This window comes from Ursus maritimus, unplaced genomic scaffold, assembly GCF_017311325.1.
Source record: "Ursus maritimus isolate PB19 unplaced genomic scaffold, ASM1731132v1 scaffold_26, whole genome shotgun sequence".
Taxonomy (NCBI): Eukaryota; Metazoa; Chordata; class Mammalia; order Carnivora; family Ursidae; genus Ursus; species Ursus maritimus.
Genome location: NW_024425119.1, coordinates 20,624,932 through 20,642,959, shown reverse-complemented (window position 1 = coordinate 20,642,959; position 18,028 = coordinate 20,624,932). Strand labels below are relative to the sequence as shown.

The 18,028-nt window shown below is 37.4% G+C and overlaps 1 protein-coding gene across 1 annotated transcript in view; it reads left to right on the top strand.

Moving 5' to 3' along the window:
- Positions 1–17,651, top strand: part of ST8SIA1 (ST8 alpha-N-acetyl-neuraminide alpha-2,8-sialyltransferase 1) — a 141,499-nt gene extending 123,848 nt beyond the window's left edge. Inside the window, exon 5 of the mRNA XM_008693120.2 lies at positions 17,165–17,651. Within this exon, the coding sequence (XP_008691342.1) occupies positions 17,165–17,651 (487 nt within the window). The remainder of the gene's footprint in view (positions 1–17,164) is intronic.
- The last annotated feature ends 377 nt before the right edge of the window (positions 17,652–18,028 follow it).

Sequence of the window (18,028 nt, the reverse complement as noted above, 5' to 3'; positions counted from 1 at the left end):
GAAACATGAGTGGGCATGACCTGTTTGAGGAACATCAAGTAGTTAGGTGGGGCAAGGGTAGAGAGTACTGGTGGGCAATAGCAAAAAGAGAGACTGGGGTTGTAGGGGCAGGATTATGTCACAAAAGGTTTTGAATATCCAAACTGCTTGGACAAGCTGAGGACAGGCCATTGAAGAACTGTCCTTTGATGGGTAGTGACATGATCAAATTGGGGCTTAAAACAGTTATGTGGGAGCCTTGAGAAGAATGTTTTGGAAACTGAGAGATCAGTTTGGATGCTGTTGCTGTGATACAGAGGAAAGTTGATGATCTGAAATAAGACTCTGGCACTGAAGATATGTATTAGTTAGGGTGAGCTAACTGTTGTAACAGACTACCACAAACCATGAAGTATTCTCACTCAAATACAGTGAGGGTGTATGGGGAAGGGGAAGAGTTTTGCTCCATGCTGTCATTTATGAACCCAAATTTCTTCCATCCTGTGGTTCCACCATTCTTCTAAGGCCAAAGATCCATGACTGTACCCTCTTTATTCTGTGTCGCTGTCAGAGGAGTGACTAGAGCAAATGTGGATTCTGGGGAGAGATTGTAGGGTTCAGGCTGGAAGTGTCCTACAGCAGTTCTGCTGAGAACTTAGTCAGATGGTTCTACCTAACCACAAGGGAGTCTGGGAAGTAGTCCTTATGCATGCCCTGGAAGAAAAAAACTGGGTTTGGTAATCACATGCCAATATTCAACTGTTTTTGACCTGTAGAATGGCCATTTCATGTAGCTCAACCTATATACGTAAGAGGGATAGAGAAATGGGAAAGCAGATTCAAGATGTTATAAGAGGATAACTTAGTAATGAACTGGGTATAGAAGCAGCAAGAAACGGAAGACTCAGCTGGGTTGAGTCATTGGTGGATGGTTGTCCTGCTTGTTCAGATAAGGAATGTAGTTGTTACAAAAGATACTGGAGGGAAGATGCTGAATTTGAGATGCTTCCCACAGTTCTCCACAGTACTTGCTCCCTTGTTTTCATAAGACTTCTGCTAAAATGTAACTCTCAGTAGCAATATCCGCACCCTCTTGTTTCCTATTACTCTATTTCTTCATGGCCTTCCCCATATATTGTCCTTTTTTGTTTGTTTGCTTATTGGTTGTCTCTTCTCACCCAAATGAAAGCTCTAAGAGGGCGCAGGCTTTGTCTGTATTGTTGACTGCTATATCCCACAGTGCGTAGAAAAATGCCTGGCACATAACAGGTGCTCAATAAATAGTTGTTGAGTGTGTAAATGAATCAGAATGGAAATGGCCAGCAGTCTGTTGGTTATAAGTGTTAATATTTATTGAGTGCTTACAATGGGACAGATACTGTTCTGAATCCATATTTATTTATTTATTTATTTATTTATTTATTTATTTATTTAGTGAGAGAGAGAGTGAGAGCATGGGGGGAGGGGCACAGGGAGAGGGAGAGAGAGTCTGAAGCACACTCTAAGCTGAGCGTGGAGCCTTCCTTGGGGCTCGGTCTCATGACCCTGAGATCAAATATAATGCAATCAAAATGTAATGAGCCATTTTGTCCTGAGCCAAAACCAAGAGTTGGAGGCTTAAGGAACACTACTCAGGTGGCCCTTGAATACTTTTCAAGTATTAATTCATGTAATAAAACATTCCCATGAACTAGATACAACCAATATCTCTATTTTACAGATGAGGAAACTGAGTCCATACAACTTAAGAAACTTGACTAAACTCACATTACTACATATTAGAGATGGATTCAAATTTAGGTGTTAAATGGCTTCAGTTTTAACCATGGGGCTATTCTGCCATGTAATTTTGGAATGTTAAACAGCTAGACTGGACATGGAAATTAGGAAGCCATTAGTATGAGTTTAGATGTGAACAGTGATTAGCCTGTCCTTTGAGATTTTATTATTTTTTTTGAAACTGACTTGGAACTCTTATTCTGTATCTGCCATAGAGTTCAATGTTCTTTACAATCTTTTTGGAATTTCCATTAGCTTAAATTTACATGATCATTGTTTATTCCGGTTACCTCTTTCCTTAAATTGCCTTCAGATTCCTTGTCTCCTCATCTCATCTCCTGTGACAGATCCCCTTTCTCTGCTCCACATCGAGGCAGACATGGACTAAAAGTCCCTTTCCTTGATTTTTCCAGAATACCAATTTCTAAAGGCATTATGTATATGTAGCAAAATTTATAGAAGATTTGAGGTGGGAGGGGAGTGACTAAAAAACTATCAAGCAAGGAACATAAAATCTGCACATCAGGCATCTCTTTTCTTAAAAGTGTTTTCAACACCCTGTGACTGAGAATGTCCCATTTGTGTTCTGTCTAGTTTCTAACCTCCCAGGATGTCGTTACTCCTCATTCTTTTCTGTCCTCCCTTCATCCTTCTCTCCTCCCTTCATCCCATCCTTCCGTTCTTCCTGCCCCCAAATTTCTGTTAACTATTTATGCAAAAGAGGTTGGTTATCACTTATTTCCTTTTCTGCTGTTGGGACGTGCTCTTAGGACTTCACCGTCCACACCCAAAGCACCACTACACCTAAACAAACAGAATTCTTTTTCCACAAGGAACTCTAGTGTCTGTTGTTGAAATATAGTCAACCCCATTTTAAGTCCTAGTTTAGGTAATGAAAGTGAACAAATCTCCTAGAGAGTATAGGAGATTTAAGAAGAATTCAGCCATGGAGGGAAAGAAAGAGATGACCAAGTAGCTATAGAAAGATGTACTTTTGAGGAAATTCTTGTTTGTTGTTAGTTTTTTGTTTCTGGTTAGGGAGACTTGGGCAAGAGGTCAAGTTGGGGAAAGGGCCAGTGAAAAGAAGTGAATGAAGGTAAAGGCAATCAAAGAAGGATAATGTGACCAGATCTCAGAAAAGGTACAAAAGGTTGGAACCCAGATCACAGTTAAATGAATTTATATAAGACAGGAGAGATCTGTCTTCCCTTCAGAGGAAAGCTACACAGTATAACTGAAAGAGCATCGAATCGAAAATCAGATTGAGCTGAGCTGGAATCCAGAATCTACATTCTGCATTGTAGCTGTGAAACTTTGCTTGAGTACATAACCACTCTTACCCTCAATTTCCTCAGCAGCAGAAAAGAGCTAATGCCCTCTTCACAGAGTTATTACAAGGCTTAAATAAGATAACCTGTGTTAAGCAAGAGTCTTATAACAGAATATATTGATTATTTCTGTAATTTGATTATAGGTTTTCTGGTTCTTATCCCATACTATCGCTAATGGCATAAATAAACAAATCTACTACTTATTTTTTTTTTTTATCTGCTCCAAAGGAATTTGCGATTCTGTGGTCTAATCTTCATTTGGAGTTTTTAATAAGTTTTGAGAGTTGACATCAAACTTGTAGCCAACAGGCCAAACTTGGCCATCATAATTGTTTTTCTTAGCTATTACTTTTTTTCTTTTTACGCTGCAGTCCTTTAGATGGGCATGTACGTTCCATTTTCAGATCCACACTCTCTTGTCTTATGCCTGGCCTCTTCACATATTTTCCCAATCTGCTCAGTCCCTGTGCATAATTGAGTTTTCAACCCATGGTCTAGATTGATTTCTCCTGAAGTAACGCATGCCCCTGAAAATTTCCACGTTGCTAAATGTTCCAGGTAGCATCTTCTATCTTTATTTCACTTGATCTCTCCTCAGCATTTATCACTGATGATAAACTTCTGTCACTCTTTACTCCTTCTCTTATCAAAGATTCTTCTGGTTTCTTCTTACCTCTCTGCCAACCTTCCCTTTGCTACAACTCTGCCTCCTTTGCCCACCGTTTAAATGCTATAATTTGTCAGTGTTTTGCATGTCGGCACATGGTGCTTCTGGGTGATCTCATGTCTGTGGTTCAACGTGTCCAAAATTGGGTAATAATATTTTCCTTCAGACTGCCTTCCCCTATTGTGTTACACATCATCATGAAAGGAGCCACCAGAAGTCCAAGCCACCCAAGCCCACAAACTAAAATCACTGTCACACCTAGATGGGATACGTAGTTAACAACTGGTGCAGAATTTACACCAAACCAGAATGGACACCACCCTGCTTTCCAGCTAAAGATCAGCCCTGCTTGTCCCAGGCACCACAGTCAGCTTTTCCTTCCTCCCCTACAGCCCGAGTGGTGAGACCCTCCCTCACCGTTTCCTCCATGGACTAATGAGTGTTAATTAGTCTCCCTTTTCCCATATTGGTAAAATCTCAACCTTGATTGGCAGTAGATTATTCCTATATGCTGTCCTGTGACTCCTCTCTAGTATTCCCAAGGCTCCAAAGCTTCACTATATTAAATTGTTTGCATTTCTCGGAACACTGCCTTTCTCACCTCTGTGCCTTTGCCCATATTACTCTGTCAGACACGCATATTTTCCCCCTCAACTCTGTTTTCACAGCTAACTTCCACTCAGTCTTCAAAATTCAGTTCAGATAGATCCATCTCTGAAAGGCCTGTCCTAAATTTCTCTCCTCTTAGCAATGTCCCCAGTCTAGGTTTGGAACCCCCACTCTGCAAATATTTTTAAAGTTTTCATTCTTAGGGCATATTGTAATATGTACTATGTATGAATGGAATAGCTTGGTATTACTGTGTTGTTTGCAATCTGGTAAAATATTTTCCTGTGGAAGAGCCACCCCCATAGGATGAGAGGGTACAGAGGAGAAAAGTATTGTGGAATAACACAAAATTAATTTTCATTGACAAAGGAAAAGGAAGCAACAGCTGGGTAAACAAACAGCTGCACAAAGAGAGAAAAAAATGACAGTGAGAGACCATGACCATGGCAAATGGTCCAAAATACTAGAAAAGCAAGTAAATAATATGCGGAAATGAGTTAACCTACTGGAAAATTGCTGAAACATTTGAACAGGAAGTAAATAGTAAGGAACGTGTTCAAATGAAATTATTATAGAGAAAAACATTGGAACAAATATTCTATGTAAAAGAAATGAACTTTTAATGAAATAAACTTAAGAGAAATTACCTTGAACATTTGTGGCTTTTTTGGATAAATGTGTTTTATACTGCAAAGAGTACATTGTAATATTATTAAAAACTTAATGAATAAAATTACCACCTCCTAACTTTTTGTTGTGTTGGAAAGAGTGAACTAGAAATTCACGATTGTTTTACTTTGCATTTATGTGAACACTAAGGAGACTGACCTTTCAAAAGGAAACATTTAACAACACAAGTAGGAACATAAATATATCACCTCCTAAAAAATGAGAGCATTAAAGTTTTCCTTGACCCTCTAGCTGCACCCCCATACCCACTGGTCTCCCTAGAGATAACCATTGTTTTCAGCTTAATGTGTATCCTTCTAACATTTTCCCATGCATTTACACACATACATGTAAGTACAGAAAATATGTATCTTTATCTTGTGTGATAAGATGTGATATAAATTTCAGTTGTAATTCTGAAGCCTTTTTGCTTTTTACGTAACATTTTAATTTGGAAATATTTCTATGTCAATACAAATGGAGCTGTGTCATTAAAAGAATTGCCATAAATTATAGTATAGATACAACACTATTTGGGATGGACACTTAGGTTGTTTTTAATTTTCTGCATACTTCACACATTCATGAATATTTGCTTAGTACCATATGCCAAGCACCATTCTTGATGTTGTGAATTTATCAATAAACAAAACAAAGTCCTTCTTGTGGACATTCAAGAAGATGTAAACAATAAAAAAGACATGCGTGTATGATAAAATGTCACGTAGCAATAGGTAGGATGAAAAAATGCAACAAAGGTGAGTGAGAGACGGACTGGTCAGCAAAGGCATCTCTGAGGTGCAATTATATGAGCCAAGATCTAAGAGAAGTGAGAGGTTATTTTGCAAATATCCAAGGCACCAGCTGAGAAATGAAAGTGCTGAGTCAGTCGGTGTTCATATTGAAAATGCCGAAACATCTTCGGAACTGTTTGTAATAATTCCTGCTACCATTTGAAGCATAAAAGTACCTATTTGTCACACTCTACTATTTATTATCATGTTCCCTAATTTCTGCCAATTGGATATGTGCAAATATGTAATTTTGCTGTAGATTTAATTAGTATAATTTTTAAAAATTGGTATAAATTATAACTTTAATGCTGGTGAGATTGTACACATTTTAATATATACATTGGCCCTTTGAATTTCTTCATCTCAGACTTGGCTGTCATTGTCTGTTTTTGTCCTGTGTTATTTGTTTTTATTTATTGTTTTTTAAGATATATATTTGAGAGAGAGAGAGAGAAAGAAAGAGCAAGAGGTAGAGGGAGAGGGAGAAGCAGACTCCCTACTGAGCAGGGAGCCCGATGTGGGACTCGATCCCAAGATCCTGGGATCATGACCTGAGTCAAAGGCAGATGCTTAACCGACTGAGCCACCCCCAGGCTCTTGTGTTATTTGTATATTATTATTTTTTGGTGGTATTATTTACTTTAATCATGCTAGAAAAGAGAGTCAAGGGACTGATATTTAATAACCACCTCACTTTCTTTTGTGTGTGTGTCTGTGGGTGTATGTTTTAGACATAATTGACTTAATCTTTTTAAAATTTTTCTTTATTTTTACTTTTGTCCAATTTTTATTTGTCCATTTTTTATTTAAATTCCAGTTAGTCAACATGCAGTGTAACATCAGTTTCTGGTGTAGAATTTAGTGATTCATCACTGACACACAACACCCTGTGCTCATCACAAGTGCACTCCTTCATGCCCATCACCCATTTAGCCCATCCCCCACTCACCTCCCCATCTCACTTTCTTTATTTGTACCTACTTTACATTGGTTTTAAGACATATACATATGTTCTCTCAAACTGAGGGCTTCAGAGGGGAGCGGGGTGGGGGAATGGGATAGACTGGTTATGGGTAGTAAGGAGGGCACGTATTGCATGGTGCACTGGGTGTTATACGCAACTAATGAATCATCAAACTCTACATCAGAAACCAGGGATGTACTGTATGGTGACTAACATAATATAATTTAAAAAAAACATTAAAAAAAAGACATATACATATGTTCTCTAAATATCACTTTTCTCCCATTCACCCTGTGTTCTTCTTTGGGAACTCTTTCTACATGTTTTGGATCTTTTTATTCTGTCTTCTCTGTCTCTTCATCTCTCTTATATTTTCCATCCAGGTGTCATTCTAGGTAGTATCTTTAGATTTATCTTTCAATGCATTAATTCTCTTTTTGATTCTATCAAATCTGCTATGTGATCTTTTCATAAAATATTTATTTTCAAAGCCTGTCTTTTTCCATTTCAGAATTTCCACTTGGTTCTTTATCAAATCTTCCTGGTCTTTTTGTATAGTGTTTTATTTTATGATTCTGATTTGTTTATGTTGTCAATCTTTAAAAAATTTTTATTCAGTTTAGTTATACTAAAAACAAACCAACCAACCAACAAACCGTTTCTCCCATCCCTGACCCCTCACCCATCCATTCTCTGTATCTGTGAGCTTTGGGTTTTTTGTTTTTCTTAGACTCCACATATAAGATCATACGATATTTGTCTTTCTCTGTCTGACTTATTTCACTTAGTGTAATGCCTTCGGTTCTCTCCATGTCTCAAATAGCAAGATTTTATTTTTATGGCTGAATTATATATATATTATTATATATAATAACACAATTGCTTTATCTATCTATCCATTGATGGACACTTAGGTTGTTTTCATATCTTGGCTACTGTAAATAATGCTGCAGTGGACATGGGGGTACATATATCTTTTTGATAGTTTGGTAGTTCTATTTTTATTTATTTATTTTTTAGGAACCTCCATACAGTCTTCCATAGTGGTCTCATCAATTTATATTCCCACCAGCAGTGCACAAGAATTTTATTTCCTCCACATTCTCAACAACAACTTGTTATTTCTTGTCTTTTTTATAATGGCCATTCTAACAGGTGTGAAGTGATATCTCATTCTTGTTTTGATTTCATTTCCCTGATGATTAATGACATTGAACATCTTTTCATGTATGTACTTGTTGACCATCTGTAAGGCTACTTTGAAAAATGTATATTCAGATCTTCTGCATATTTTTAAATCAGATTTTGTTTTTTTTCTATTGAGTTTATAAGTTCTTTATATATTTTGGATATTAGCCCATATCAGATAAATGATTTGCAAATATGCTCTCCCATTCAGTAGGTTGCTTTTCATTTTGTTGATGGCTTCCTTTGTTGTGCATAAGCTTTTTAGTTTGATGTTGTCCTACTAGTTTATTTTTGCTTTTGTTGCTTTTGCTTTAGGTGACAGATTCAAAAAATCATCACCAAGACCTACGTCAAGGGGCTTATTTCATGTTTTCTTCTAGGAGTTTTATGGATTCAGGTTTTAAGTTCAAGTCTTTAATCCATTATCTGTTAATTTTATGTATGATGAAAGATAGTGGTCCAGTTTTACTCTTTTGCATGTAGCTGTCCAGTTTTCCCAACACCATTTATTGAAGAGACTGTTCTTTCCCTATTATATATTCTTGATTCCTTTGTTGTAAATTAATTGACCATATATGCATGGGTCTATTTTGGGGCTCTTTAGTCTGTTTTACTGATCTATTTTTATGCCAGTACTGTACTGTTTTAATTACTATAGCTTTTCTTTGAAATCAGAGTGTGATGCTTCGAGCCTTCTTCTTTCTCAAGATTGCATGGGGTCTTTGATGCTTCTGTACAAATTTTAGGATTATTTGTTCTATTCCTATGAAAAATACCATTAGAATTTGCTTGGGATTGCATTGAATCTATACGTTGTTTTGGGTAATATAGATACTTTAACATTATTAATTCTTCCAATCCATGACCATGGAATATTTTTCCAGTTATTTGTGTCTTCTTCAGTTTCTTTCATAATGTCTTGTAGTTTTCAAGAGCTAGGTCTTTCGCCTTTTTGGTTAAATTTATTCCTAGGTATTTTCTTCTTTTTGATGCAGTTATGAATAGGATTGTTTTTAATATTTTTCTTTTTAGTAGTTTGTTATTAGTGTAAAGAAATGCAACAGATTGTTGTATATGGATTTGGTATCCTGCAACTTTACTGAATTTATTTATTGTTTCTAACAGTTATTTAATGGAGTCTTTAGGGTTTATATAATTTCATGTCATCTGCAAATAGTGAGTTTTTCTTCTTTCTTTCCAATTTTGATGCCTTTAATTTCTTTTTCTTACCTAATTGCTCTGGTCAGGACTTCCAATACTAATTTGAATAAAAGTGGTGAGATTGGGCATCCCTGTCTTGTTCCTGATTTTAGAGATCAGGATTATCAGATTATTGAGAATGATATTGGCTGTGCGCTTCTCATATATGACCTTTATTGTGTTGAAGTACATTCCCTCTATACCTGCTTTGTTGAGAGTTTTTATCATAAATGGATGTTGAATTTTATTAAATGCTTTTTCTGCATCTATTGAGATTATCATATGATTTTTATTTTTTATTTTGTTAATGTGATGTATCATATGGATTGATTTGCAGATGTTGAACCATCCTTGCATCCCTTGCTTCTTCTACTCAGTGATATGCATTTAAGGTTCCTCTGTGTCTTTTCATGGCTTGATAAATCATATTTTTTTAGTGCTGAATAATATTCCATTATATGGATATAATACAGTTTCTTTATCCATTCACCTTAACAAATCATCTTGATTGCCTCCAAGTTTTAGCAATTATGAATAAAGCTGCTATAAGCTGCTATAAATATGTTTGTGCAGGTTTCTGTGGACATAAGTTTTCAATGCCTTTGGGAAGATACAAAGGAGCAGGATTGCTGGATCACATAAGTATTTAATTTTGTAAGAAACCACCAAACTGTCTTCCACTGTGGCTGTACCATTTTGCATTCCCACCAGCAATGAATGAGAGTTTCTGTTGCTCCACATCCTTACAGGCATTCAGTGTTGGCAAGGTTCTGGATTTTGGCCATTCTCATAGATATCTAGTAATGGTACCTCATTGCTGTTTAATTTGCATTTCCCTGATGATATACAATGTGAAGCATCTTTTCATATGCTTATTTGCCATCTGGTGAGGTGTCTGTTGAAGTCTTTGGCCCATTTTTAAATTGAGTTATTTGTTTTCTTATCATTGCATTTAAAGAGTTCTTTGTGTAGTTTGGATAATAGTTCTTTATCAGCTGTGTCTTTTGAGCACATATTTCTCCCAGGATGCAGTTTGTCTTCTCATTCTCTTGACATGGTCTTTCACAGAAATGTTTTTAATGAATTCCAGTTTATCAATTATATCGTTCATGGATTGTGCCTTTGATTTTTATCTAAAATGTTATTGCCATAGTGAAGGTCACCTAGGTTCTCTCATTATTTATCTTATAGGAGTTTTATAGTTCTGCGTTTTACATTTAGGGTCCATTTCGAATTAATTTTTGTGAAGGCTATCAAGTCTCTGTCTAGATTCAACTTTTTGCTTGCGGATATCCACTTGTTTCAGCACCCATTTGTTGAACAAATTATTTTTATTACATTGTATTTGCCTTTGCTCCTTTGTCAAAAATCAGCTGACTGTATTTATGCGGGTCTATTTCTGGGTTTTCTATTCTGTTCCATTGATATGTCTCTTCTTTTGACAACACCACAGTATCTTGATTGCTGTCACTTTATAGTAAATCTTAAAGTCAGGTAGAGCCAGTCCTCCAAGTTCGTTCTTCTCCTTCAGTATTGTATTGGCTATTCTACATCTTTTGCTTCTCCACATAAATTTCAGAATTAGTTTGTTGATACACACAAAATAACCTGCTGTGTGATTGGGCTCACATTAAATCTATAGATAATGTTGGGAAGAACTAACATCTTAACAATACTGAGTCCTTCTATCCATGAACATTAGTATCTCTCAAAATCTCATTTATTTAGTCCCTTGATTTCATTCATCAGAGTTTTCTAGTGTTCCTCACATAGGTCTTGTACATATTTTGCTAGATTTATGCCTAAGTATTTCATATTTGGGGGGTGCTAATATAAATAATATTGTATTTTTTATTTCTCTTTTAAAAAGATTTTATTTTTTTATTTTTTTATTACCCCCACTCATTCTCTCTCTCCCCCCCCCCAGAAATAAATAAAATCTTTAAAAAAATTTTTTTTTCAATGCAGTGTGTATATCTTTGTGTTATTGACTTTTCATTTTAGGTCAGATATTATGGCCTGTATGATGGTAATTGTTTTAATATATATATATATATATTTCCTTTGTGATGTGTGGTCCTTTTTAGAAATTTTTAATTTGTGTTTAAAAACATTCTTAATTGAAGACTCTGTGATTATGGATTTGTGAATATCTAAATTTTAATCAGTTTTTGCTGTATACACTTTGAAAATCAAATAGTATGGCAAGAAGCAAACTCTTGTCTCACATTCCCCCAGGTAATGTTCCAAGATGTTCAAATTCTCCAGTTGATTTTTCTCTTGTTGGATTTTAAAGCAGCATGCTTAATTACAGTTTTAAACTTTCCAGTTTATCTACTGATTTCTTATGGAAAAATAAAGGTTTTTGTCTCTTAAAGTGCCACTCGTAACACTCCTCCACACAGAGTTACACTTTCCTAACTTCTCAGTTAAGATATATCACAATTAAATTAATAGTCAGTGCTTACCTTATTGTCTACTTAAAACTGTTCACGTCTGAGACAAAAAGTCTATTTTATGAGTATTTGATATCCTGTTCAACTCTCAATTTTTTTCCTGTTGATTCTCCCCCAGAGCAAATAAAGGCTTTCCATGCAATAGTCACTAATTCATCTCCAGACTCCCATTGGAGCTGCAAATCTTTCATTACTGTCAACATCTATCAGATGAGTCTATCAGAGGCACTTTGTTGTTGTTGAGACAACTCTCCAGGAAGTGCCCTTTTCCTTTCACTGGAATCTAATTGATAGGTTTCTAGGCCTGCTTTGCAGGTCTTTTCCTGGAGATTTCCTTTACCAGAATCCATCAATTGTCTTTCTAAATTGCCAAAAACTGTTTCTTGTTACCTAAATGTTCTTTTCTTTTTATAGCACCCTAGTCTTATTAATGGATGCAGTAAACTATTAACATTTCTAAACAAGCTAATTACAGATTTTAAGAGTTTTCTTCTGGTGCTTGAATAACATTGGTTTCCTCTGAGTTCTTCCGTTTTGTTCTCTCTCATGGTGGAGGCTTTCCTTCAATATCTTCTGATCTTGGCTCTCTGTTCTTGTTTAGCAACTGGAAGCTCTGTGCCCACTAGACCTGTCACAGGGAGGCTTTACTCTTGATTGAGAAGGTAGCGAGGTGGTTTTCTTTTGGGTGACTCCCAAATGTCATTATCTATATAGTGTCTTTTCTCTTGGGCCAGTGTCAATATTCTACTTGGGAACTGAAAGCTTGGCTGCCAATATTGTACAAGTTGAAAAGAATCCTGTTTCCCCTCAGCTGGGCCAGCTCTGAGCACACAGTCACTGCTCCTCCATAGAGGCTGATATTCTCTCCCTGCTACCCACAGTGATAATTGACCAGTGCAGGATTTTAGGGTTCAATCCACTTGAATACCTCGCCTGTCCCCTAATGTAAAAAATCACTTTGTTGATTATTCCAAGATACCCAACTTCTCAGTATCTTCTGCCTTTAGGCGTGGGACACTGCTATATTTCAGAGCAGTGCTCAGCAAATTAGCTTATATTCTGGTTTCTTTCTGTCAGCATTCTGTTTTTCAGAGGTAACTCAGATTTGGGGATTCATTGAGGGTTATCCTTTTCTGTTTTCAGGGTGGATGTAGATCTTTAAAAATATTTTTTCTTTCATTTCTAGAGATTTGCTTTTAAGAGGGGAGAACTGGACCCTTACCTTTCTTTATTCTATTCAATAGTTTGCATCTTGACTGGCATTCTGAAGCTGAACATTTAACACTTTTTATTACTTGCGTCTGTGTTTTTGTCCATTATCTGTGTTTTTGTCCATTTTCATATCATTATATCAATATATTTAGACTCTATAATGTTATCAATAATTTTGAGCTTCTATTTTTATATTTGTTGAAAATACTTTTCAGAATGATTCCCTTTTTTAGTTATTTTCATGGCAATGAAATTTTGCATCTTGACATAATCATTTTTGTCAATATTTTCCTTCATAGAAAGATAATTTGCAAGTGGCTGATAAATTCACAGTTGTTTTCTTTAGTTTTTCTTGTAATACAGACTTTAAATATTTTCTTACTTATTTTGAAATTTTCTTGTCAAATAGGAATCTATTCCCCCTCAAATTTTCAAATTGTTAAATAGTTAGCTTGATAGTAACTGTTAAAAATTTCAGTGATTTTCTCTTTATTATCATGTATGAAATTTATTTGTAAAGTGTGCTTTCTGCTAGTTTTATTGATATATTTTTTCTATTTCATGCCCATACTCATTATGTATTAATCATTTCTATTTTTAATAATTCATTTGCTGATCTCACTTCATTTTCTTCTTTTTTCAGTTTACTAGTTTTTCAGTTTAATATTCTGAACTAAGTTGTAAAAATTAAAAGACGAATAAGACCTGTCCGTTGCCTTCAAGGAGTACACAGTCTTGGAGGGTAGAATTAGTTCATAGTGAGAAGTTCCAAGAAGACTCCTTTGAAAGCTTGAGCTGAAAAGAAGGAATAAGCTTTAGAAGGAGAGGCTGGAGTCTTGCTGTTTAGGCAGAACTTCACCAGGGCAATGAATGGATAAGCCAAAAGGAAACTACCAATGCAAAGAGATGAGGACAGATGCACGCACAGGGATGGCTGGCGTATCAGGTGAGGGCATAGACCGTATCTGAGAATGAGGCTGCAGAGATAAGTTGGAGCACTACTCTTGTATAATTCTAGTTGAATTTTGTAATAATTTCATAAAATTCAAACCACCTCTATTAAGCTCTTGATCAGAGTAACATTAAATATATGAGGTGTGCCATAAATAAGTATTGAATTGATTTGAGTTCTTAAATAATGTCATTTGTTGAAAAATGGGGTAGATAAAAATAATAAAATGTTATATATAGGCTGGTTCTTTAACAGTATCAAAAAATGAAGGCTATTGTAAATCCAAGATGTGTGTTCCTTTTCAAAGTTAAAACTCAAGGAAGAAAGACTGCCCTCTTCAAGAATAATCAGTCAGCTTTAAGACAGGGAACATAAAATCAATTTCCCCAATTTTATTGGAGCTATCTGTAATTCTCATTAGTATGTAGTCCACTACAAAGATAGGGATAAGTTCCATTAACCAGCAGAGTGCTATGGAATAGGAGCCATTCTGCACAGCAATAAGGAGGAAATGGAAGCAAGAAAGGGAACAGATAGAAGTAGACTAATTGCTCTAGAATGTTGACAGTGAAATGAAAAAACTAGAATGTAGCTTGGGAAACGGTATGAACATATGAAGAATTGCCTCATACTAAGTCTAACCATGCTTAGAAGACAAAAGGGAATTAATTTGGTAGAGATGGAGAGGTTAAATGTTGTTGTTGTTTTAAAATTTTATTTATTTTTGTGAGAGAGGGAGAGAGAACATGCAGGAATGGGGGGAGGGGCAGAGGGAGAAGCAGACTCCCCACTGAGCAGGGAGTCCGATCCCAGGACCCTGGGATCATGACCTGAGTCGAAGGCAGATGCTTAACCAACTGAGCCACCCAGACACCCTGAGGTTAAAAGTTTTAAAGAAGTGAGATACACTTTAGAACATGAGTTTTTTAGAAAATATGAAATGGTTTGTTCCAAGACACAGGGGGGAAGAGGGAGCACTTGTTCCTGTTAGAATTGCAACAAGGATAAAATCAGAAGACGTAAAGAAAGATGTTGAGGGATAGATGTCAGAGAGCTAGGCAGCTTGCATGGATGCCTTGGATCTTCTAAATAAGTCTATCCACAGGACCCCTGCACCAGAATCACCGGGGAGTGCTGGAGACAAATTCAACTGGATCACTCGCACTGGAACCCAGGAAGCTGTAATATCAGGATATTCTAACTAGAGTTTGAGAACCATGGTTCAAAAGAAGCGGGAGGTTACCTGCAGGGTGTGTTGACGTGATTGGGAAAGCATTCATGTTTTAGGAAAACAGCAGAAGATACAGGTGGGCAATGGAGAGAACAGAATTATTATGCACTGACTAGAGGAGCTGAGGGGCAGGAATTTGTGTTGGCGACGCTGGTCCAGCTCCAGAATATGGTTAAGTGTGTTTCCATGGCTGCTTCTAGGATAAAGTGATTCCACTTACAAACCCTGTTATCACTTTTTTTATTTGTCAGGGCCCAGAGAAAATTGCTAAAGTAGGCTGCTGAGTCAAGGACAGGAAGAAAACTGGAGCAATTTTCCTTCTTTGGGGCTTAAGGAACACACCTTTCTTGGCAGGCAGAGTCAGTGACACTGACTACTACATAAAACCCCATGGATTGGTTTATCCAGAGTTTAAGTTTCACATATTTATGATGAACACTGCCAACGTGTCAGGCCACACTCCCCTCTGCACGTCGTGGCTCCATTCCATTCTTACCTGCTCCTGCTCCGCCTGCACGTACCTGAGACAGGTGACGGCCCTGTGTGAAAGAAAACAGAGTCGTAAGAGCCAAGTGTAGTTCATTGTCTTTTTTTCTCTTTTTATACTTGATCCGTATCAGCAGCCTCCTCGCTGGTCTCCTGGCTACCAGCCTCTTCCTTCCCCAGATCACCAGTTCCCTTTTCTCACACAGACTGACCACCAAACAAATGAGGAAATACTTGTAAGGCAAGTAGTAAGCGCTGTGAGTACTCACGGCGGCTCTGAAGTTTCCGCATCACCACAGACTGAAGTCCACAAACAAATCAGAGACACGCGAGGTTTTTTGTAGCATGTCCTATCTTCAGCCACTGCCTCCCATGGCCCATCCACATTCCTGCCCCCCATGACCCAGGAAAACAGGCTCTTGATGATTGTTTCAGTACACTGTGCACCGTAGCCTGTGACCAAAGTGTTTCTTCTCATTTAGTTGCCGTGCTTCGTGTTTCTTCCCCCACAGGAGCTGTCTTTAAATGTCATCCCCTCTCTGAAGCTTTCCTCAGGCTCCACTCCTCTAAGGCAGGATTATTTTTTCATCTGTATTCCACAGTGCTTTATACAGATATCAGCTGTTGTATTTAGAACATTACGTTGTACTCATTTATATTTTTGTTTCCACGGTTGGACCTGAATTTCTTGAGAACAAAAATTGGGTCATTAAATTTTTAATTCCTCAGTACCTGACACATAGGATGTATGCCATCAATTTTAGTTGAAAAGACTTCAACCAGAGATCCTCTTTTTATGGAATCCAAACTGAAAGAACATAGGAAAATAGAGTTATTTGGAGTAAGCAATATGGGCAACTCTGTCAGCATCATTTTGTAATAGTAACAAGGGTTTCTTTCTCCATGTACTATTATACTTGTAGTGTCAGTTAGTCTGAATACCTCCACGATCATAGAATTTCAATGGGAAGAAGTATCTTCCAGGTGGTTCCTTTGATTTGCAGATGAAGAAACCAGTCCTTTGCTTATATCAGACTCCACAAGTAGTTTTTATCAAAATCCTATCTAATGGGGTGCCTGGGCGGCTCAGTCAGTTAAGCACCTGTCTTCCACTCAGTCATGATCCCAGGGTCATGGGATCGAGCCCCGCGTCGGGGTCCTTGCTCAGCGGTCCTTGCTCAGCCGGGAGTCTGCTTCCTCCTCTCCCTCTGGCCCTCCTCCCCGGCTCATGTTCTCACTCACTCGCTCTCTCTCTCTCAGATGAACAAATTAAAAAATCTTTTTAAAAAATCATATCCAACAACCAACAACCTTTGTGAATTCATGAGTATTAAACCATTTTTACATTCCAGGCAAATAATTCTGGGAGAACAAAAGGCACAGTGCATTTTAGTTCAGAGGGAATTCCATGAAGGAATCTTAACCTCAATTTAAGATTGTTGGGGTTGGGGAAAGCCAGGCTACTTGATGAGAAATAATTGGTAAGTTCAAGGAATATTTTAAATATAAGTGAAGCGTTTTTCATGTCTTCCCCCACCCCCCCACCCCGAGATAATGTGAACCATCAGGGCCATCAGAAGAAAATAGAGCGGGGTTTGATGAGTTCCTTTTTCCAGGTTTAACTGAGCCTCTTCTTCTGTTTAATAGGTTTCAGAATCTGCTGTGGTCCAGAAAGACATTCGTGGACAACATGAAGGTCTATAACCACAGTTACATCTACATGCCTGCTTTTTCTATGAAGACGGGAACAGAGCCATCTCTCCGGGTTTATTACACACTGACAGATGTTGGTGCCAATCAAACAGTGCTCTTTGCCAACCCCAACTTTCTGCGTAGCATTGGAAAGTTCTGGAAAAGTAGGGGAATCCATGCCAAGCGCCTGTCCACAGGACTCTTTCTGGTGAGTGCGGCTCTGGGCCTCTGTGAAGAGGTAGCTATCTATGGTTTCTGGCCCTTCTCTGTGAATATGCGTGAGCAGCCCATCAGCCACCACTACTATGATAATGTCTTGCCCTTTTCTGGCTTCCATGCCATGCCAGAGGAATTTCTCCAGCTCTGGTATCTTCATAAAATCGGTGCACTGAGAATGCAGCTAGACCCATGTGAAGACACTTCACTCCAGCCCACTTCCTAGGGACCATGGAAAAAGAAAGAACTGAGACAGGGTATTTTTGTTAGGTTTTCTACATGACTCCAAAAGGAAATGGTCAAGTCATTTCATGGATTCACATGGGCCGCTTGGAAAAACAAGACAAAACAAAAACAAAACAACTACAAAAACCCAAGAGAGACTCTACTTGCGATGTTGGCTTAGAGGACAAATAAGGAATGAAAAACCTATGAAATATTTTGTAGCACATTGTGGATTTGCAACCAGTAACATGCCGATGAGATGATGTTGGTAAAGCACATTTAGGTGGTTCCAGTCTAGCAGTTCACAAACAAGACAGAACTCCAGTTGTTGAAGCTGAGGAATTAATCAAGGTAGAATAAAGGAAATGCCAGGGCGAA